Source organism: Salvelinus namaycush, chromosome 26 (assembly GCF_016432855.1).
Source record: "Salvelinus namaycush isolate Seneca chromosome 26, SaNama_1.0, whole genome shotgun sequence".
NCBI classification, from domain to species: Eukaryota; Metazoa; Chordata; class Actinopteri; order Salmoniformes; family Salmonidae; genus Salvelinus; species Salvelinus namaycush.
In genome coordinates this window covers 32,479,737-32,502,018 of record NC_052332.1, presented here as the reverse complement: position 1 = coordinate 32,502,018, position 22,282 = coordinate 32,479,737, and the positions used below count along the sequence as shown (strand labels likewise).

The 22,282-nt window shown below is 50.9% G+C and overlaps 1 protein-coding gene across 5 annotated transcripts in view; it reads right to left on the bottom strand.

Annotated features, from left to right (window-relative positions):
* LOC120021444 (dachshund homolog 2-like) overlaps window positions 1-22,021 on the bottom strand; it is a 271,141-nt gene extending 249,120 nt beyond the window's left edge. For all 5 annotated transcript variants that reach the window (XM_038965213.1, XM_038965214.1, XM_038965215.1 and 2 more), the window contains exon 1: window positions 21,416-22,021. In XM_038965213.1, the coding sequence (XP_038821141.1) occupies window positions 21,416-21,888 (473 nt within the window). In that variant the 5' untranslated portion in view covers window positions 21,889-22,021. The remainder of the gene's footprint in view (window positions 1-21,415) is intronic.
* Between the last annotated feature and the right edge of the window lie 261 nt (window positions 22,022-22,282).

Genomic DNA, 22,282 nt, shown 5'->3' with positions numbered 1-22,282 from the left:
GCACCGCCTGATATATTTATATACCATTTATATACCACCGACACCCCTGACAGTCTATTTACTGTAGGCAAATGGAAACTCACACACTACCTTGTAATGGGAGAGAGGAGCGAGAAAAAAGCATGTTGTGAGTTGGTTCTGGGGAAGACGGATGGTCTCAGTAAAAAAACAGCCCTCCTTTAAGCCACCCATATAGACCCTTAAACACTCCTTTAAATAACATAGGGATGAATAAAAAACACATTGGACTCGGCCCAGTGATGTCTTTTGTACGAGCTATAGGGTAGTCTGGCGTTTAATAGAAGTGAGTCTCTTGTTTGAGTGGGAGGTGGGAGGCAGGAGGTGGGCAGTGGGAGGAGGTGGGTAGTGGGAGACGGAAGGCGGGAGGTGGGTAGTGGGAGGTTGGAGGTTGGTAGTGGGAAGCGGAAGGCAGGAGGTGGGTAGTGGGAGGTTGGAGGTTGGTAGTGGGAGACGGAAGGCGGGAGGTGGGTAGTGGGAGGTTGGTAGTGGGAGACGGAAGGCGGGTAGTGGGAGGTGGGAGGTTGGTAGTGGGAGGCGGAAGGCGGGAGGTGGGTAGTGGGAGGTGGGAAGGAGTTCTGTGGTGCAATAAGTTCACCTTAACAGAGCAAAGATAAGATCTCTTCCTGCAATCACTTCAGTAGCTATAAGCCCTCAGTCACATTTCAGTCACCACACCGACAACAGCGGACATTGAACACAAAGACTACGCCGCATAATAAACAGACTTATCTCTCCTTCAAGGCACTAATACTGCCATTAGAGAAAACAGAGGAACGTTTTAGTCACGTTTTCGGATGATTAGGAGAAGGGTATCTGCCTCATAAGTTAACAAATTCAAAGCTGCGGTTGGTTTTGTGGTTGAAGCTGCTTGGATCCAGCCGGGCCGACCCAGACAGGGCACTCTCTGTGAGTAATTGGAGCCAGGCTCCTCTGGGTGGAAGGGGGATGAATCCCTCACGGATCTCACAAGAACATGAAAACTGCCAATGATGTCATCACATACCCAACGCTCCTCTTTAAGCTTTAACGCAGACCAGGAGGGGCACACTGAGCACATCTTTCACTCCTCCTCCTCCCTGCATCACCTCCCTCTCTCCCTCCCTCTCTACCTCCCTCTTCTAGCCCCTGACACTGCTTTCTCCACGCCTGTGTGATTTGGGTGAAAATGGAAAGTGTTCAGGACCATGTTTGTCCATCAAGGTCTCCATTTCCTCCTAATTGGTATGTTTAGAAGTACATGCACATATACTGTATGCAATGCATATAAACACACACACACAGTGCACATGCACAGGAAATTACTTCCTCTCTGTAGGTCACAGGTCAACATCTTAAACATTACACATCACATATGCTATCATGAGCAACATAATCCTGACAACACAACATCTATAAATAACCAAGAGGAAAAGGGACAGGATGAGGATGACAGGATGATGGGACACAATTCAGTCATCTTACCTAAATTCCGCTGCTGATTGAAAACTTTGTGTGGTCCTCTCCATAGGCTCCCATGGCCAGACTGACAGTGTCTGTGGGGGTGGGGATCACGGCCAGACTGACAGTGTCTGTGGGAGGGGGGCTCAGGGCCAGACTGACAGTGTATGTGGGGGGGGGGGGGGGGGGGGGGGGAGATCAGGGCCAGACTGACAATGTCTGTGGGAGGGGGGGATCAGGGCCAGACTGACAGTGTATGTGGGGGGAGGGGGGGATCAGGGCCAGACTGACAGTGTCTGTGGGAAGGGGGTGGGGATCAGGGCCAGACTGACAGTGTATGTGGGAAGGGGGTGGGGATCAGGGCCAGACTGACAGTGTATGTGGGAGAGGGGGGGGGGGGGATCAGGGCCAGACTGACAGTGTCTGTGGGAAGGGGGTGGGGATCAGGGCCAGACTGACAGTGTATGTGGGGGGGGGGGGGGGGGGGGATCAGGGCCAGACTGACAGTGTCTGTGGGAGGGGGGGATCAGGGCCAGACTGACAGTGTATGTGGGGGGAGGGGGGGATCAGGGCCAGACTGACAGTGTCTGTGGGAAGGGGGTGGGGATCAGGGCCAGACTGACAGTGTATGTGGGAAGGGGGTGGGGATCAGGGCCAGACTGACAGTGTATGTGGGGGGGGGGGGGGGGGGGGAGGATCAGGGCCAGACTGACAGTGTCTGTGGGAGGGGGGGATCAGGGCCAGACTGACAGTGTATGTGGGGGGGGGGGGGGGGGGAGAGATCAGGGCCAGACTGACAGTGTCTGTGGGAAGGGGGTGGGGATCAGGGCCAGACTGACAGTGTATGTGGGAAGGGGGTGGGGATCGGGGCCAGACTGACAGTGTATGTGGGAGAGGGGGGGGGGGGGGATCAGGGCCAGACTGACAGTGTCTGTGGGAAGGGGGTGGGGATCAGGGCCAGACTGACAGTGTATGTGGGAAGGGGGTGGGGATCGGGGCCAGACTGACAGTGTATGTGGGAGAGGGGGGGGGGGGGGGGGGGGATCAGGGCCAGACTGACAGTGTCTGTGGGAAGGGGGTGGGGATCAGGGTCAGACTGACAGAGTATGTGGGGGGGGGGGGGGGGGGGGGGGATCAGGGCCAGACTGACAGTGTCTGTGGGAGGGGGGGATCAGGGCCAGACTGACAGTGTATGTGGGGGGGGGGGGGGGGAATCAGGGCCAGACTGACAGTGTATGTGGGGGGGGGGGGGGGGGGGGAGATCAGGGCCAGACTGACAATGTCTGTGGGAGGGGGGGGATCAGGGCCAGACTGACAGTGTATGTGGGGGGAGGGGGGGATCAGGGCCAGACTGACAGTGTCTGTGGGAAGGGGGTGGGGATCAGGGCCAGACTGACAGTGTATGTGGGAAGGGGGTGGGGATCAGGGCCAGACTGACAGTGTCTGTGGGAGGGGGGGATCAGGGCCAGACTGACAGTGTATGTGGGGGGGGGGGGGGGGGAATCAGGGCCAGACTGACAGTGTATGTGGGGGGGGGGGGGGGGGGGGAGATCAGGGCCAGACTGACAATGTCTGTGGGAGGGGGGGATCAGGGCCAGACTGACAGTGTATGTGGGGGGAGGGGGGGGGGGGGGGATCAGGGCCAGACTGACAGTGTATGTGGGGGGGGGGGGGGGGGGAGATCAGGGCCAGACTGACAATGTCTGTGGGAGGGGGGGATCAGGGCCAGACTGACAGTGTATGTGGGGGGAGGGGGGGATCAGGGCCAGACTGACAGTGTCTGTGGGAAGGGGGTGGGGATCAGGGCCAGACTGACAGTGTATGTGGGAAGGGGGTGGGGATCAGGGCCAGACTGACAGTGTATGTGGGAGAGGGGGGGGGGGATCAGGGCCAGACTGACAGTGTCTGTGGGAAGGGGGTGGGGATCAGGGCCAGACTGACAGTGTATGTGGGGGGGGGGGGGGGGGAGGATCAGGGCCAGACTGACAGTGTCTGTGGGAGGGGGGGATCAGGGCCAGACTGACAGTGTATGTGGGGGGGGGGGGGGGGGGGGAGAGATCAGGGCCAGACTGACAGTGTCTGTGGGAAGGGGGTGGGGATCAGGGCCAGACTGACAGTGTATGTGGGAAGGGGGTGGGGATCAGGGCCAGACTGACAGTGTATGTGGGAGGGGGGGGGGGGGGGGATCAGGGCCAGACTGACAGTGTCTGTGGGAAGGGGGATCAGGGCCAGACTGACAGTGTATGTGGGAAGGGGGTGGGGATCAGGGCCAGACTGACAGTGTATGTGGGGGGGGGGGGGGGGGGGGGATCAGGGCCAGACTGACAGTGTCTGTGGGAGTGGGGGATCAGGGCCAGACTGACAGTGTCTGTGGGAAGGGGGTGGGGTTCAGGGCCAGACTGACAGTGTCTGTGGGGGGAGGGGGGGATCAGGGCCAGACTGACAGTGTCTGTGGGAGGGGGGGATCAGGGCCAGACTGACAGTGTATGTGGGGGGAGGGGGGGATCAGGGCCAGACTGACAGTGTCTGTGGGAAGGGGGTGGGGATCAGGGCCAGACTGACAGTGTATGTGGGAAGGGGGTGGGGATCAGGGCCAGACTGACAGTGTATGTGGGAGAGGGGGGGGGGGGGGGGGGAATCAGGGCCAGACTGACAGTGTCTGTGGGAAGGGGGTGGGGATCAGGGCCAGACTGACAGTGTCTGTGGGAGGGGGGGGATCAGGGCCAGATTGACAGTGTATGTGGGAGAGGGGGGGGGGATCAGGGCCAGACTGACAGTGTATGTGGTGGGGGGGGGGGGGGGGGGGGATCAGGGCCAGACTGACAGTGTCTGTGGGAGGGGGGATCAGGGCCAGACTGACAGTGTATGTGGGGGGGGGGGATCAGGGCCAGACTGACAGTGTATGTGGGGGGGGGGGGGGGGATCAGGGCCAGACTGACAGTGTCTGTGGGAAGGGGGTGGGGATCAGGGCCAGACTGACAGTGTATGTGGGAAGGGGGTGGGGATCAGGGCCAGACTGACAGTGTATGTGGGAGAGGGGGGGGGGGGGGGATCAGGGCCAGACTGACAGTGTATTACATTTACATTTAAGTCATTTAGCAGACGCTCTTATCCAGAGCGACTTACATGTGGGGGGGGGGGATCAGGGCCAGACTGACAGTGTATGTGGGGGGGGGGGATCAGGGCCAGACTGACAGTGTCTGTGGGAAGGGGGTGGGGATCAGGGCCAGACTGACAGTGTATGTGGGGGGGGGGGGGGGGGGGATCAGGGCCAGACTGACAGTGTCTGTGGGAGTGGGGGATCAGGGCCAGACTGACAGTGTCTGTGGGAAGGGGGTGGGGTTCAGGGCCAGACTGACAGTGTCTGTGGGGGGAGGGGGGGATCAGGGCCAGACTGACAGTGTCTGTGGGAAGGGGGTGGGGATCAGGGCCAGACTGACAGTGTATGTGGGAAGGGGGTGGGGATCAGGGCCAGACTGACAGTGTATGTGGGAGAGGGGGGGGGGGGAATCAGGGCCAGACTGACAGTGTATGTGGGGGGGGGGGATCAGGGCCAGACTGACAGTGTATGTGGGGGGAGGGGGGGATCAGGGCCAGACTGACAGTGTCTGTGGGAAGGGGGTGGGGATCAGGGCCAGACTGACAGTGTATGTGGGAAGGGGGTGGGGATCAGGGCCAGACTGACAGTGTATGTGGGAGAGGGGGGGGGGGGGGGAATCAGGGCCAGACTGACAGTGTCTGTGGGAAGGGGGTGGGGATCAGGGTCAGACTGACAGAGTATGTGGGGGGGGGGAGATCAGGGCCAGACTGACAATGTCTGTGGGAGGGGGGGATCAGGGCCAGACTGACAGTGTATGTGGGGGGGGGGGGGGGGGGATCAGGGCCAGACTGACAGTGTATGTGGGGGGGGGGGGGGGGGAGATCAGGGCCAGACTGACAATGTCTGTGGGAGGGGGGGATCAGGGCCAGACTGACAGTGTATGTGGGGGGAGGGGGGGATCAGGGCCAGACTGACAGTGTCTGTGGGAAGGGGGTGGGGATCAGGGCCAGACTGACAGTGTATGTGGGAAGGGGGTGGGGATCAGGGCCAGACTGACAGTGTATGTGGGAGAGGGGGGGGGGGATCAGGGCCAGACTGACAGTGTCTGTGGGAAGGGGGTGGGGATCAGGGCCAGACTGACAGTGTATGTGGGGGGGGGGGGGGGGGAGGATCAGGGCCAGACTGACAGTGTCTGTGGGAGGGGGGGATCAGGGCCAGACTGACAGTGTATGTGGGGGGGGGGGGGGGGGGGAGAGATCAGGGCCAGACTGACAGTGTCTGTGGGAAGGGGGTGGGGATCAGGGCCAGACTGACAGTGTATGTGGGAAGGGGGTGGGGATCAGGGCCAGACTGACAGTGTATGTGGGAGGGGGGGGGGGGGGGGGGATCAGGGCCAGACTGACAGTGTCTGTGGGAAGGGGGATCAGGGCCAGACTGACAGTGTATGTGGGAAGGGGGTGGGGATCAGGGCCAGACTGACAGTGTATGTGGGGGGGGGGGGGGGGGGGGGGATCAGGGCCAGACTGACAGTGTCTGTGGGAGTGGGGGATCAGGGCCAGACTGACAGTGTCTGTGGGAAGGGGGTGGGGTTCAGGGCCAGACTGACAGTGTCTGTGGGGGGAGGGGGGGATCAGGGCCAGACTGACAGTGTCTGTGGGAGGGGGGGATCAGGGCCAGACTGACAGTGTATGTGGGGGGAGGGGGGGATCAGGGCCAGACTGACAGTGTCTGTGGGAAGGGGGTGGGGATCAGGGCCAGACTGACAGTGTATGTGGGAAGGGGGTGGGGATCAGGGCCAGACTGACAGTGTATGTGGGAGAGGGGGGGGGGGGGGGGGAATCAGGGCCAGACTGACAGTGTCTGTGGGAAGGGGGTGGGGATCAGGGCCAGACTGACAGTGTCTGTGGGAGGGGGGGATCAGGGCCAGACTGACAGTGTATGTGGGAGAGGGGGGGGGGATCAGGGCCAGACTGACAGTGTATGTGGTGGGGGGGGGGGGGGGGGGGGGGGATCAGGGCCAGACTGACAGTGTCTGTGGGAGGGGGGGATCAGGGCCAGACTGACAGTGTATGTGGGGGGGGGGGATCAGGGCCAGACTGACAGTGTATGTGGGGGGGGGGGGGGGATCAGGGCCAGACTGACAGTGTCTGTGGGAAGGGGGTGGGGATCAGGGCCAGACTGACAGTGTATGTGGGAAGGGGGTGGGGATCAGGGCCAGACTGACAGTGTATGTGGGAGAGGGGGGGGGGGGGGGATCAGGGCCAGACTGACAGTGTATTACATTTACATTTAAGTCATTTAGCAGACGCTCTTATCCAGAGCGACTTACATGTGGGGGGGGGGGATCAGGGCCAGACTGACAGTGTATGTGGGGGGGGGGATCAGGGCCAGACTGACAGTGTCTGTGGGAAGGGGGTGGGGATCAGGGCCAGACTGACAGTGTATGTGGGGGGGGGGGGGGGGGGGATCAGGGCCAGACTGACAGTGTCTGTGGGAGTGGGGGATCAGGGCCAGACTGACAGTGTCTGTGGGAAGGGGGTGGGGTTCAGGGCCAGACTGACAGTGTCTGTGGGGGAGGGGGGGATCAGGGCCAGACTGACAGTGTCTGTGGGAAGGGGGTGGGGATCAGGGCCAGACTGACAGTGTATGTGGGAAGGGGGTGGGGATCAGGGCCAGACTGACAGTGTATGTGGGAGAGGGGGGGGGGGGAATCAGGGCCAGACTGACAGTGTATGTGGGGGGGGGGGATCAGGGCCAGACTGACAGTGTATGTGGGGGGAGGGGGGGATCAGGGCCAGACTGACAGTGTCTGTGGGAAGGGGGTGGGGATCAGGGCCAGACTGACAGTGTATGTGGGAAGGGGGTGGGGATCAGGGCCAGACTGACAGTGTATGTGGGAGAGGGGGGGGGGGGGGGAATCAGGGCCAGACTGACAGTGTCTGTGGGAAGGGGGTGGGGATCAGGGCCAGACTGACAGTGTCTGTGGGAGGGGGGGATCAGGGCCAGACTGACAGTGTATGTGGGAGAGGGGGGGGGGATCAGGGCCAGACTGACAGTGTCTGTGGGAGGGGGGGATCAGGGCCAGACTGACAGTGTGTGTGGGGGGGGGGATCAGGGCCAGACTGACAGTGTATGTGGGGGGGGGGGGGGATCAGGGCCAGACTGACAGTGTCTGTGGGAAGGGGGTGGGGATCAGGGCCAGACTGACAGTGTATGTGGGAAGGGGGTGGGGATCAGGGCCAGACTGACAGTGTATGTGGGAGAGGGGGGGGGGGGGGGATCAGGGCCAGACTGACAGTGTATTACATTTACATTTAAGTCATTTAGCAGACGCTCTTATCCAGAGCGACTTACATGTGGGGGGGGGGGGATCAGGGCCAGACTGACAGTGTATGTGGGGGGGGGGGATCAGGGCCAGACTGACAGTGTCTGTGGGAAGGGGGTGGGGATCAGGGCCAGACTGACAGTGTCTGTGGGAGGGGGGGGGGGGGGGATTAGGGCCAGACTGACAGTGTATGTGGTGGGGGGGATCAGGGCCAGACTGACAGTGTCTGTGGGAGGGGGGGATCAGGGCCAGACTGACAGTGTATGTGGGAGAGGGGGGGGGGGGGGAATCAGGGCCAGACTGACAGTGTCTGTGTGGGGGGGGGGGGGGGGAGGGCCAGACTGACAGTGTATGTGGGAGAGGGGAGAGGGGGGGGGGGATCAGGGCCAGACTGACAGTGTATGTGGTGGGGGGGGGGATCAGGGCCAGACTGACAGTGTATGTGGGGGGGGGGGGGGGGGAAGAGATCAGGGCCAGACTGACAGTGTCTGTGGGAAGGGGGTGGGGATCAGGGCCAGACTGACAGTGTATGTGGGAAGGGGGTGGGGATCAGGGCCAGACTGACAGTGTATGTGGGAGAGGGGGGGGGGGGGGGATCAGGGCCAGACTGACAGTGTATGTGGGGGGGGGGGGAGGATCAGGGCCAGACTGACAGTGTCTGTGGGAGGGGGAGATCAGGGCCAGACTGACAGTGTATGTGGGGGAGGGATCAGGGCCAGACTGACAATGTCTGTGGGAAGGGGGTAGGGATCAGGGCCAGACTGACAGTATCTGTGGGAGGGGGGGATCAGGGCCAGACTGACAGTGTCTGTGGGAAGGGGGTGGGGATCAGGGCCAGACTGACAGTGTATGTGGGGGGGGGGGGGGGGGGGGGATCAGGGCCAGACTGACAGTGTATGTGGGGGGGATCAGGGCCAGACTGACAGTGTCTGTGGGAGGGGGGGATCAGGGCCAGACTGACAGTGTATGTGGGAGAGGGGGGGGGGGGGGGGATCAGGGCCAGACTGACAGTGTCTGTGGGAGGGGGGGATCAGGGCCAGACTGACAGTGTCTGTGGGAAGGGGGTGGGGATCAGGGCCAGACTGACAGTGTCTGTGGGAGGGGGGGATCAGGGCCAGACTGACAGTGTCTGTGGGAAGGGGGTGGGGATCAGGGCCAGACTGACAGTGTATGTGGGGGGGGATCAGGGCCAGACTGACAGTGTCTGTGGGAGGGGGGGATTAGGGCCAGACTGACAGTGTATGTGGGGGGGGATCAGGGCCAGACTGACAGTGTCTGTGGGAGGGGGGATTAGGGCCAGACTGACAGTGTATGTGGGGGGATCAGGGCCAGACTGACAGTGTATGTGGGGGGGATCAGGGCCAGACTGACAGTGTATGTGGGGGGGGGATCAGGGCCAGACTGACAGTGTCTGTGGGAGGGGGGGATTAGGGCCAGACTGACAGTGTATGTGGGGGGGGGGGGGGGGGGGATCAGGGCCAGACTGACAGTGTATGTGGGGGGGGGATCAGGGCCAGACTGACAGTGTCTGCGGGAGGGGGGATCAGGGCCAGACTGACAGTGTCTGCGGGAGGGGGGATCAGGGCCAGACTGACAGTGTCTGCGGGAGGGGGGATCAGGGCTGCTGCTCTTTTTTATACATTTTTAAATTGACCTTAATTTAACCTTTATTTAACTATTGTAAGCAAGTCAGTTAAAAACAAATTCCTATTTACAATGACGGCCTACAACCCAGACGACACTGGGCTAATTGTGCGCCGCCCTATGGGACTCCCAATCACGGCTGGTTGTGATACAGCCTGGAATCAAACCAGGGTGTCTGTAGTCTCTTAAGGTGACCCCGGCCATCACTAGTGACATTGAGCGCTGCAGTAGGCTAGGGGCTGCAGTAAGCTACAGGCTGCAGTAAGCTATGGGCTGCAGTAAGCTATGGGTTGCAGTAGGCTAGGGCCAGAAGTAGGCTAGAAGCTGCAGTAGGCTAGGGGCTGCAGTAGGCTAGGGGTTGCAGTAGGCTAGGGGCTACAGTAGGCTAGGGTCTACAGTAGGCTAGGGGCTGCAGTAGGATATGGGCTACAGTACAGGCTAGGGGCTGCAGTACAGGCTGCAGTACGGGAGGTAGAGCCCTTGGTTATTGCCTCCAGATGTCAGAGATTCAGGAGACAAACACAGATCACAGAGGGAGGCACAGGCCTTTTGTTTAGGATGGTCTGTTTTTTATATGGAACAGAGAGAGAGTTTGGGCTCTGAGCTGTCCTGTCCTCAGTCTGCATGGGTGCCTTATTACTGTAGCCTCCTCGCATCCAGAGTCAGCACGGAAGGAAAAAAGAGCACACACTGCTAAACACATCATAAAATATTCATCTGTGTAATTGGGACGCTAATTCACATTTCTTCAACTGCATTGAGTTCCAAGAGCAGAGCACTGCACGCGTATGTCTGTCTGCGCCCACACCACCACGTCCAACAGCTCCGTGTCAAAGCAAATAATCTGAGCAGCAACACAATTAATCAAAACTGCAACAAAAAAAATAAGATTAAGGGTCTTAAGTATCAAGCTCGTAAAATGTCTTACAAAGACAGAGAAAGACAGAGACAGACAGAGAGAGAGAGAGAGAGAGAGAGAGAGAGAGAGAGAGAGAGAGAGAGAGAGAGAGAGAGAGAGAGAGATACAGAGAGAGAGAGAGAGAGATACAGAGAGAGAGAGAGAGAGAGCGAGAGAGAGAGAGAGAGAGAGAGAGTGAGAGAGAGAGAGAGAGAGAGAGAGAGAGAGACAGAGAGAGAGACAGAGAGACAAAGACAGAGAGAGAGACAGAGAGACAGACAGAGAGAGAGAGAGAGAGAGAGAGAGAGAGAGAGAGAGAGAGAGAGAGAGAGAGAGAGAGAGAGAGAGAGAGAGAGAGATACAGAGAGAGAGAGAGAGAGAGAGAGAGAGAGAGAGAGAGAGAGAGAGAGAGATACAGAGAGAGAGAGAGAGAGAGAGAGAGAGAGAGAGAGAGAGAGCGAGAGAGAGAGAGAGAGAGAGAGAGAGAGAGAGAGAGAGAGAGAGAGAGAGAGAGAGAGAGAGGAAAACACCAGCTATTCTGGTACAAACTACTGTGTAGATTTTAATGTCACATTCAATTTTCTGCTCCCTGCTTCTCCCATACCCCCCTCCAAAAACAACTATTTAATGCATCACTCCTAATAAGATGATTAGTGCTTGGAAGGGCAGGAGATGAGTAATTTGCATAATTCAATCATAAAAGTTAGAGATACATATTTCTATGTTCGTTTGTACAATTATCTGGGTTGTCCTGGGGGCAGTGATATTAATGTGATTAAACAATACTCCTGGAGCCTAGTGTCCTCCGTTAAAGCACTGCTAGAGGCAAACCCAAAATTAATGTTAGGAGACAATCCATTTTACTCTACATGACTGTAATAAATATAGCCCCGCTGCAGATGTGTCATTAAGCCCCGGAAGAAGATCTTCCCAAAGTAAAGATGACACCAGTGACTCTGGTTTTGTCTGGTCTCCTACATCACGAAGCGACGGTGGATGTAATTTCTACCCCAGCGAGAGACGACAGGCCTCTTCCATCTGTCACATTCACCCCCACCCCTCCCGTAACATACGCCGCACACAACATAAACATCTTGTAGGCCGTCATTGTATATAAGAATTTGTTCTTAACTGACTTGCCTAGTTAAATAAAGGTTAAATAAAGGTTAAATAAAATAAATAAACCACACACGTTAACACATCGAAATTACAAACATACACACATAAACACATAGGTCAAAAGACATATCTCTCACATATCTCTCACATATCGCTCACATATCTATCACATATCTCTCACATATCTATCACATATCTCTCCCATATCTATCACATATCTCTCACATATCTATCACATATTTCTCACATATCTATCACATATCGCTCACATATCTCTCACATATCTATCACATATCTATCACATGCATCTATCATCAAGTCCTCACACATGCAGACGCTCTCTGCTCTCCATCGTCCAAAGGCTCAGGCTCAGTTCACTTCCACACATTCACACTCTATTTACTGTGTAAAATGATTAACTACATAGGACATATTACAGTCATTTTTTTAAACTATGAAACTCATGAACAATGAAGTGGGAGAAAAAATATTATGAGTGACAGCTCATGATTATGACACTTTACTACTTCTGGAATAAATGTGCTCGAGGTCCATGGAGTCCATAGAAGCAAATTTCCAAACCCTAATTGACCACATTTCTTTGCTTTGCCTCCAATTCATTGGTTATGTATGGGACTAGTTATTACAGGGCTGTGGCTTGGAACAGGCCCTCCACAACATTCATGACATATTGTATGGCCACAGGTTGTTTTATAAAACTTTGAAGTGTTCTCTCAGACACACGACACATAAACACACGACACATAAACACACACACACACACACACACACACACACACACACACACACACACACACACACACACACACACACACACACACACACACACACACACACACACACACACACACACACACACACACACACACGTCTAGGGGCAAGCTAACCCCAGTCATAAAAATAGCTAAGTATTTCAACCTTTGCTTTTACAATGGAGTGCTATAAATCTCACATGGGGAAAGGTCGGGATGTTAGGATTTCCACAGAAAAGTAATTTAAGGAAATGGGGGAAAGTCAGACTAAATAATTTTCTCAATTTACCCAATAATAATGATCATATTTCTTTAATGATTACATGTATTACCCAATAATAATTATCATAGTTATTTAATGATTACATTTATTACCCAATAATAATGATCATAGTTATTTAATGATTACATTTATTACCCAATAATAATGATCATAGTTATTTAATGATTACATTTATTACCCAATAATAATGATCATCGTTATTTAATGATTACATGTATTACCCAACAATAATGATCATAGTTATTTAATGATTACATTTATTACCCAATAATAATGATCATAGTTATTTAATGATAACATTTATTACCCAAAAATAATGATCATATTTCTTTAATTCCTTTAATTACCTTAAAAAAATATACTAATTAAAATGGGTGCCAGAAAGTTTAAGCTTCACAGACACAACTTATATTTTAAACTGAATAATTTAAGTATTACGATTACTGTACATTAGTCAAATAGGGGACTACAAGGAAGCCTAGCAGCCAAACCATTACACAGTGAATCCATTTGACCTCTCATCTGGACTAATGTGTGTGTGCTGCTGTAACAGTAGGTTCATTAGGCACAGTACAGCTGACTGACACCACAGCAGCCTGCACCGGGCAGCTGGCTGACACCACCGCAGCCTGCACCGGGCAGCTGGCTGACACCACCGCAGCCTGCACCGGGCAGCTGACTGACACCACCGCAGCCTGCACCGGGCAGCTGACTGACACCACCGCAGCCTGCACCGGGCAGCTGGCTGACACCACCGCAGCCTGCACCGGGCAGCTGGCTGACACCACCGCAGCCTGCACCGGGCAGCTGGCTGACACCACCGCAGCCTGCACCGGGCAGCTGGCTGACACCACCGCAGCTTGCACCGGGCAGCTGGCTGACACCACCGCAGCCTTCACCGGGCAGCTGGCTGACACCACCGCAGCCTGCACCGGGCAGCTGGCTGACACCACCGCAGCTGGCTGACACCACCGCAGCCTGCACCGGGCAGCTGGCTGACACCACCGCAGCTGGCTGACACCACCGCAGCCTGCACCGGGCAGCTGACTGACACCATCGCAGATTGTTCTGAAATCATTGATGTAGGTAGTAACAGATACGATTATTATTCCTGAGGAAAAAATTGTTTAAACATAATTTGATCTCTAAGAAATTAAGCTTATTGATTCGCAATTTGAATTGATAGAATTCAAATAATATTCAATAAACATAGTGCGCAACATCCGATTTTGACCAAACTACTTCCTACCAAAAAGTAAGACACAACGAATCCCCAATTTTGTTTCAAAAGCCACCCACGGATCCCCATGTCAATCCCACCCTAACAACCAGTATAGAGTATCAGTTCTCTATGTTTGACAAGTAGTATGAACCTGTGGCTATTCACTGTGAATCTGGAGATGTATTTTTCCACGTTCAGAGAAATTTGCTTGCATTATTTACCATAAAGCCACACTCTTTTATCCATTTTAATGGTGTATTTTGTTTACTAAATAGATCACAGCATTTCCTTTGCAACTTTGGGTAGAAAACCAATAGATTTGGCTCATTGCTGGATCGAATCCCTGAGCTGACAAGGTAAAAATCTGTCGCTCTGCCCCTGAGCAAGGCAGTTAACCCACTGTTCCCCGGGCGCCGAAGACGTGGATGTCGATTATGGCAACCCCCCCACACCTCTCTGATTCAGAGGAGTTGGGTTAAATGCAGAAGACACATTTCAGTTGAAGGCATTCAGTTGTACAACTGACTAGGTATCTCCCTTTCCCCTTTCCTTTCATTATGAATATAAACTATGTGGTCATCCTCATAACTAAAGCCAATCCTCCATGAAAGCAATTCAGTTTGTCTCTTAGCAAGCTAATGCTTCAGCCCAACTCTCCTTGAAAAGTCCAACAAGTGGCAGCTCTCTGAGAGGGCAATCCCTACGGTGCAATTCCAATATGAAGACTTTTCCTACAAGCCCAAAACTTGATGGAGAAATGGGCTAGCTAGGGACAAAAATGTTGTGACAACCCTTATAGAACCCAATACCATTACCTTTGCAAAAGAAGGTGTTCCTAATATTTGGTACACTCAGTGTATATAGTGTGTGTTTGGGACTTATACCATTGAAGACCATTAGAGACCATAACATTGAAACCAATAGAACTGCTGTAGACAAATGGTTTGCTTGTTCACCAGGAATAGTCTAACAGTAACTAATCCAGACCTTTTTTGAAGGGAATAATCCACCCACAAGGGGTCCATTTCTTGGACACAGATTAAGCTTAAAAGAAGGACAAATTGAATTGCTTTCATGGAGGACTGGTCTCATTTGTGAAGACGACCACACAATGTATTTTCATCACGAGCCAAATCTATTGGTTTTCTACCCAAAGTTGCAAAGGGAATGTTGTTGTAACGACTCCTACCGAAGGTGGCTCCCCTTCCTGTTCGGGTGGCGCTCGGCGGTCGTCGTCACCGGCCTACTAGCTGCTACTGACTTTTCCTCCCCCTCCTTTTTTGTTTAGTGGTTACACCTGTTTGTGGTTAGGGTGATTAATGGGGCTTTATTACCCAGCAGCCCGGCCTGCTGGGTGTGCGGGATTGTTTTGTGTACAGGTTGTACATGCTTGTGTGTCACGGTTCGTGTACGTTGTCTCATGGTATTTCGTGTTCTCGTTTATGAGGTGGAGCATTCATTTTAGAGTGGCGTCGTGTTCACCTGTTTGTGGTATTAAATTAGAACGCTACTCTGAACTCTCTGTCTCCTGCGTCTGACTCCTTCCTCCACTACACCCCGGGCATTACAGTTGTGATCTATTTAATAAACACAAGAGACCAGCAAAATCGAAAAAAGAGTGTGGCGGTATAGCAGGAACATTAGCATCTAGTGGTCAGAATCTGGTACTTTCACACCACTTTATGGTAAATAATGCAAGATACTTCAATGACTCATTTCTCTAAACAGAGGAAAAAACTATCAACAGATTCACTGGGTATATATGACATAGTATGGAGAAGCAATACTCCAAGCCACAGCTTCATACTACTTGTCAAACATAGAGAACTGATACTGTATACTGGTAGTTGGGGTTGGAATGGCATGGGGTGTGGGGGATCTGTGGGTGGCGTTTGACATTTTTGGGGGGATTCCTCATGTCTTACTCATTGGTGGGAAGACGTTTGGTCCAAATCGGATGTTGGTTACTATTTTTATTGAATATTATCTGAATCCTATAAATTAAAATGGTCAATTTGGGTACAATCAATTAGCTTATTTTCTTTCAGATCAAATTACATTTCAACAAAATAATGTTTCAGGAATGGCAATTTTACCTGTTTCTAACTACATAAACGATTTCAGAACCATCTGAGATGGTGGGCGTCATGACATGGAACGACAACCATGAAACACACAAAAAATGAAAAACAACCATGAACACACAGAGACACATGCATGAGCAGGAGAGAGCCATGCACAGAGGGCCATGCACAGAGGGCCATGCACAGAGGGCCATGCACAGAGGGCCATGCACAGAGGGCCATGCACATGCCATGCTTAAATGCCATCTAAACAGAAAAACAAAAAGCACTTCACTATTTAATGAGGCTCATCTCTCCAGAGCTTTGACAGTGCTTGGTGCAACTCTTCACATCAAGTGGGGTTAATTTATTATTTAAAGTAGTAAAGGGCAGTGGGAGCAGATATGTAATAAAATCAAGCTGAAGCAGAAGCCAGTGTATAATTTATGGTTGACATTAAGGAGCAGTGGTGGTTCTAGACAGAGTGACACGCTCCCTGCTGATTGAGGAGATTAGAGGAGACAGGGGTGTGTCTTGGGTGGCGTGCTCAACCGGGTGTATCGCTGCCCAGGGCTAGGCTACAGGCAGAGAGCTGTCCATATGGACCAGTTAGACTGGCCAACACACACTGACAACCAACGGCACCTCTATACACACACACACAGCAAAACATGAACCTGTTTCTGGAGCAGATACTGTACTTCAGTCAGCAATTCCATGTGTCTCTGATTTCACCCAGACATCACTGGGGTATTCTCTATCAACATACAGTATGGGACACTCTGTGGAGGCCACAGGACAAGGGATCATGTACTGATTCACCACACAAACACAAGCAAAGGAAAGGACAGTGGTTTGGCCAATGTACCCATCCACCATAGATCTGACAAAACATTTCCATAACCTCACATTTAGCCACAGATTATAATCAAGCAGAAAATCTGGAGATTTTTTTTTAGGAAACCTGGTGTTAAAATGTGCTGCTGTGATTTTTATCCGGGCATCCTGGGGAATTAAAGCAAGCCTTTATAGATGAATGACTTAAAATAAGGAAAGAAGAAGCTTATTCCGTTTGGCTTTTTAAAAACTCACAAGGTTATCATTAATTATGATTAAGTTCAATTTTCATTGATTTCTAACCAAAATGTCTGATTAGGAGTGATGTGGGTTATGACTCACTGAGCCTCAAGGAACCTGTTACATCTCGTTTAGAAGACTAATGTTTAAAGGCCTCACTGATCTCCTCGACAAGCTATCTCCAAGACCTCTCTGGTCTCTCGAGTCAGCAGCAATGTTTTGTCTGTCATGGTCATCTGCATTCGGTGAATGGTTAAATGGTTAATCCAATACACCTTTGAGGGAAGAAACACGAGGAGAGTGGAAAAACAGCACAGATGTTCATCTCTAATGTAATTTCCATTACATTTCCTAAGTGCAGTCCCCCAGTGCAAACTAGGTTAGCGTTATGTTTAGCTTGCAAATTATTTTTAATAAATAATGAATGCAATAAAAACATGGAGATCAATCGCGAGCTGAGATATCATAAAAGGAGCCCTAAGTGCCGCCTATGTTTGCTGATTTGGACATTTTCCCGTTTTCAAATTGTCCGTGTCAGTGCTAAAGGTTTTGTCGAGATGTTTAGATTTCCTGATGACTCTATCCCCTATTCCAGTTTACAGGCTTCCTGCGTCTACTGAGAGATATGCACTGCGTCCATGAAGGGATATCCACACGTTTTCTTTCCCTCGCTTTCATTCTCTCCCGTCCCTTCGCCAAATAAAAAGGGGGGGGGCAGGAGGAGGAGGGATAGGCCTGTTCACTCATTAGTTACAACCATCTGGTGATGGGATGGTGGATGATGTTTAAATCTGACTATAAAAACAGCGCTCAGATGGGCGCGCGCAGGCAGGTGAGCTGTAAAGAACGGAGGCCGAGGTGCAAATTCAAATCTCTTGCCACCCATACTGTATTACTCAGGCAATAACATTACCCATCAGTGGCTGCAATCTTTGTGAAGTGAGCAGCACATAGCCTACACTATAACCTTCAACATTGCAGTGAATGAAGTATTATAGTAACCAGTTCACTTCTAATACAAATATAGAATCTCTCTCTCGTAGGGTACATTTGACAAGTGCAACAGATCAAAGTCAAACGTAATAATAGATCCAGGGATTGTAAAGTCGAGGAGAGGGATGCTAAAAGGTTAATGACCGAATCTTGCCCAAACTGACCATCTGGACATGAAATACTAACATATTCCTGCCTGCCTCTCTCTCCCACCATGCCTCTGCTTCACCCTCTCTCTCAGTGATCGCTGTGTAAAATATCATCTATATTCCTGCCTGCCTCTCTCTCCCACCATGCCTCTGCTTCACCCTCTCTCTCAGTGATCGCTGTGTAAAATATCATCTATATTCCTGCCTGCTTCTCTCTCCCACCATGCCTCTGCTTCACCCTCTCTCTCAGTGATCGCTGTGTAAAATATCATCTATATTCCTGCCTGCCTCTCTCTCCCACCATGCCTCTGCTTCACCCTCTCTCTCAGTGATCGCTGTGTAAAATATCATCTATATTCCTGCCTGCCTCTCTCTCCCACCATGCCTCTGCTTCACCCTCTCTCTCAGTGATCGCTGTGTAAAATATCATCTATATTCCTGCCTGCCTCTCTCTCCCACCATGCCTCTGCTTCACCCTCTCTCTCAGTGATCGCTGTGTAAAATATCATCTATATTCCTGCCTGCCTCTCTCTCCCACCATGCCTCTGCTTCACCCTCTCTCTCAGTGATCGCTGTGTAAAATATCATCTATATTCCTGCCTGCCTCTCTCTCCCACCATGCCTCTGCTTCACCCTCTCTCTCAGTGATCGCTGTGTAAAATATCATCTATATTCCTGCCTGCCTCTCTCTCCCACCATGCCTCTGCTTCACCCTCTCTCTCAGTGATCGCTGTGTAAAATATCATCTATATTCCTCTCCAAACATAACCCCAAAGCAGATTATCTCCAATTGAAAGTGTGTGTGTGTCACAAGAGTAGTCTAGCTCGTGTTGAGGACATTTAATGCATTGTTGTATCCTCTCCATGCGCTCCCTTGTCATTCACACACCAAACTCACCACCGAGAGATACAATAATCTTGAACCCCTTTCTGACAGCCGGATGTTTAATTGAATATTATATCAGGTATGGGTAAGACAGAAGTTTTAAAATATTTCAACTTTTTTTGCAAATATTGATGTAGTTCACTTGAACGCTGTATAAAGTGAAAGACTGAATACTGAAACCTTTGAAATGTCTTATAATGAAAGTTAACTAAAATAAAATAAAAAATAGCGGTCAAAATAAGCCTTACGCTTACTCCTACGGCACAATTGTCCACTTTATCTGTAATCAATACACCAATCCTATCAAAATATATCAGACTCAGTTTGAAAACACATGCTTGATCCGTTAATGGGTCAGAAATGGAAAGGTATTTGATTTCAAATAGATGGTCAAGATGTCATATGAAAATTTTTTGATGTTGGCAAATTGCAAAATAAAGACAAAAAGTTTAGCATAAAGTACTTAATTTTTTTTGACGCATAATTAATTAAGACGAAATTAAATTATGTGGTCAAAAAATCAAATGTGTTAAAAGGTCTTATATGCTGTGATTTTCGGAGCGAATAACTTCAGTGTGTGTGTTGTGACAGCGGGACACACAAAATGAAAACTTTTCTACAAATAGATTTCTCTTTCGGTTTCACAACTATTATTACAATCATCATCATCATCATTACATATCTATTGATTAAATGCCAATGTATAATCATCATCCATGCCTTGTCTTAATCTACATGATATAACAGCAACCCAGATGCGCATTCGTGGGTCCAGCATCTATTCAAGGTAACTTTTTGTTATGTTTATTTTCACATGTGAAAATCCTGTCTTTGTATTGAATTACCAGCCTCCTCTTTTGTGGCGAATGATCAGCATGGCTTATTGTCGAAGTAGCCGGGGGAGCTGCTGGAGAATAAAAGTTGCAATTATGTACAACGAGACAATGAGGGGAAAAACCGTTGAGGTTCGGGAATGCTAAAGCTCTTGGGAAAAGAGGGCACTGGTCTGTTAAGAGTTATTTTCCTCAGCTGACATTGTATGGGAACACTAATGCATCTGTCATGATAACAAGCTAAGAATAACATCTGGACATCAAACCGAGCAGAGAATCCATCCGAGGTGATTCATTCACAACTGTCTCATTGATTTATTAAACACACAAGCAACATCTGCAGCGCACAGCCAGCACGGTGCACGGGTTGAAGATCAATTCGAGGGGAAAGGGAGAGGAAAGATCCCACTGGGCACACACTGGTTGAATCAACGTTGTTTCCACGTAATTTTAATGAAATTATGTTGAACCAATGTGGAATAGACGTTGAATTGAAGCCTGTGCCCAGTGGCATTAGTAAGAAAAATCTATATTTTTTAACGTGGTTTGTCCTGCTTTAACTGGCACGGAATTATTCAGTGACAGAAATAATGCCCACAAATGTAGCCTTATTAAGTGAAATCCACATCTAAAACTTTTCTCATCCTTACTTTTAATTATATTTTCTCACTGGTAGAATCTAATGGATTATATACAGAGACACAACGGTCTGTTTAATTTGGTCCTTTAGCAAAAGAGAGGTGGACTTACATGTTTGCCTGCTCATTACAATGATCTAGATTTATGGGATTTATATGAAATTACACTCAGGTGGACTTGAGGAACTTAAATGAAGGAATTTAAACTCCATCTACCACAACCTGCTCTATTGCTCCTGAATGACGCCGGAATGGCATAATGGTTCATAGTGAGACGTGCTTCAATAACAAACCACAAGAACACAATTCTTCTTAGTGAAAGTCCTAATAAATATTCGAAATGAACAGTCAAGCAGTAAGCTTACTGTTGTCATGTTTATGATATTGTTGTGATCTGAATATTAATTAGGCTTTATAGGAAAAGTATGTTGCACCACATTGAAGGTCAATAAGGTGAACGTCAAAGTGAGAAAAGGGGTTATATAATTAAAAGTTATTTTCCTCAATGCCAACATATTGTAAGTATGTGGGAAAACGATCTAGAGCTTTGATACACGATGAAACAACGAGCTGCAGCTATAGGGGGGATTGCTTAAGTTATGAATAACTCAACGACTTCCCTCATACATTGCTGTCTATAAAATGGATATGGAACAATTGTAGCCTCTATTTAGATAGAACTAGTGCGTGTGTGTTCAAGAGAGACAGAGAGAGTGAAGGGTACAGAACTTGTCAATGATTGAACTAACTGTCCACAATGCTTTAATGTTTATTCTTAATATAATAGCCTAAGCATCATTTTGCTCGTGCTTGTATTATTTATTTCAGCACTGGTAACTGAAAGACACAGTGTAGCCGAATGCAGCGTTTGCTACACATTTTTGATTAACCTCACTTGGTACATCTACAGAAAAAGTTGGTTGAAAACGTTTAGTTCATTGCCCCCCTCTGCTCTGCTTTTGGGGTATCGCAGTGGAGATGCATATGAAACATGATAAGAAGGAAACAACTAACCTAGCATTGGTGCAGTCGTTGTACAGCGCTTCGAAGTCCTTGCGGGTGATGAGTTTGCAGCGATTCACCCCGGGCTGAATAGCCCCAAGCCCGCGCAGAACTCGGACCTGTTCCACCGTGCACACGACCGGGCATATATCCAGCCGCTTCAGCTTGGTGTAGACGGTGTGCAGCCCTCCGACCAGATGTTTCAGGAAGAGGTCGAAGACCTGCGGCAGGCAGATGAGTTCTTGACCGTCCACGTTGAACGAGGCGACCCTGACCCCGTGCACCTCAACCATTTTGCACTCGTTATTGCCGCTTGTGCCGTTTCCATTTCCACCGCCTCCTCCGCTGATGAAAGAGTTGATCATGCTGTTTGTCAGTCTCGGGGACTCGGCCGGGCTTGTATACAGCGGATCGGAGCGAAATAAGCTGCCAGACTCCAGAGTAGAGGTTTGGGAAAGCACCGGCGGAGTTGCTGACACGGCCATAGTTTCTCAAGTTTCTTCCTGTCTCACCCTTTGCGGGGTTTTTTCTTCTCGATCACTATTTTTTTCTATTGATGTTTCACATGCACTGTCGCTCACGTCGGATAATCGGCAACGGGCAACTACCTATCTCACAAGTGCGGTGGCTAGAATGAGAACCATCCGATTCAGTTTCAATTAGCCAGCCCACTGAGAACTGGATTGGCAGCTCCCACCACCAACGAGGAGCGTAGCAGTTTACGCGCGAGCATCCTATTGGCCCTTTAAGCATGAATGGCAGGGCTCCTAGTTAGAGGGGCGAGTTTCTGTTGACAGCTACTCCGCTACTGGATAATAACCTTTTTACAGACTGTTGGCGTTCATTTGAAACCATTAAGACCTGCATTCAAATGTTTTA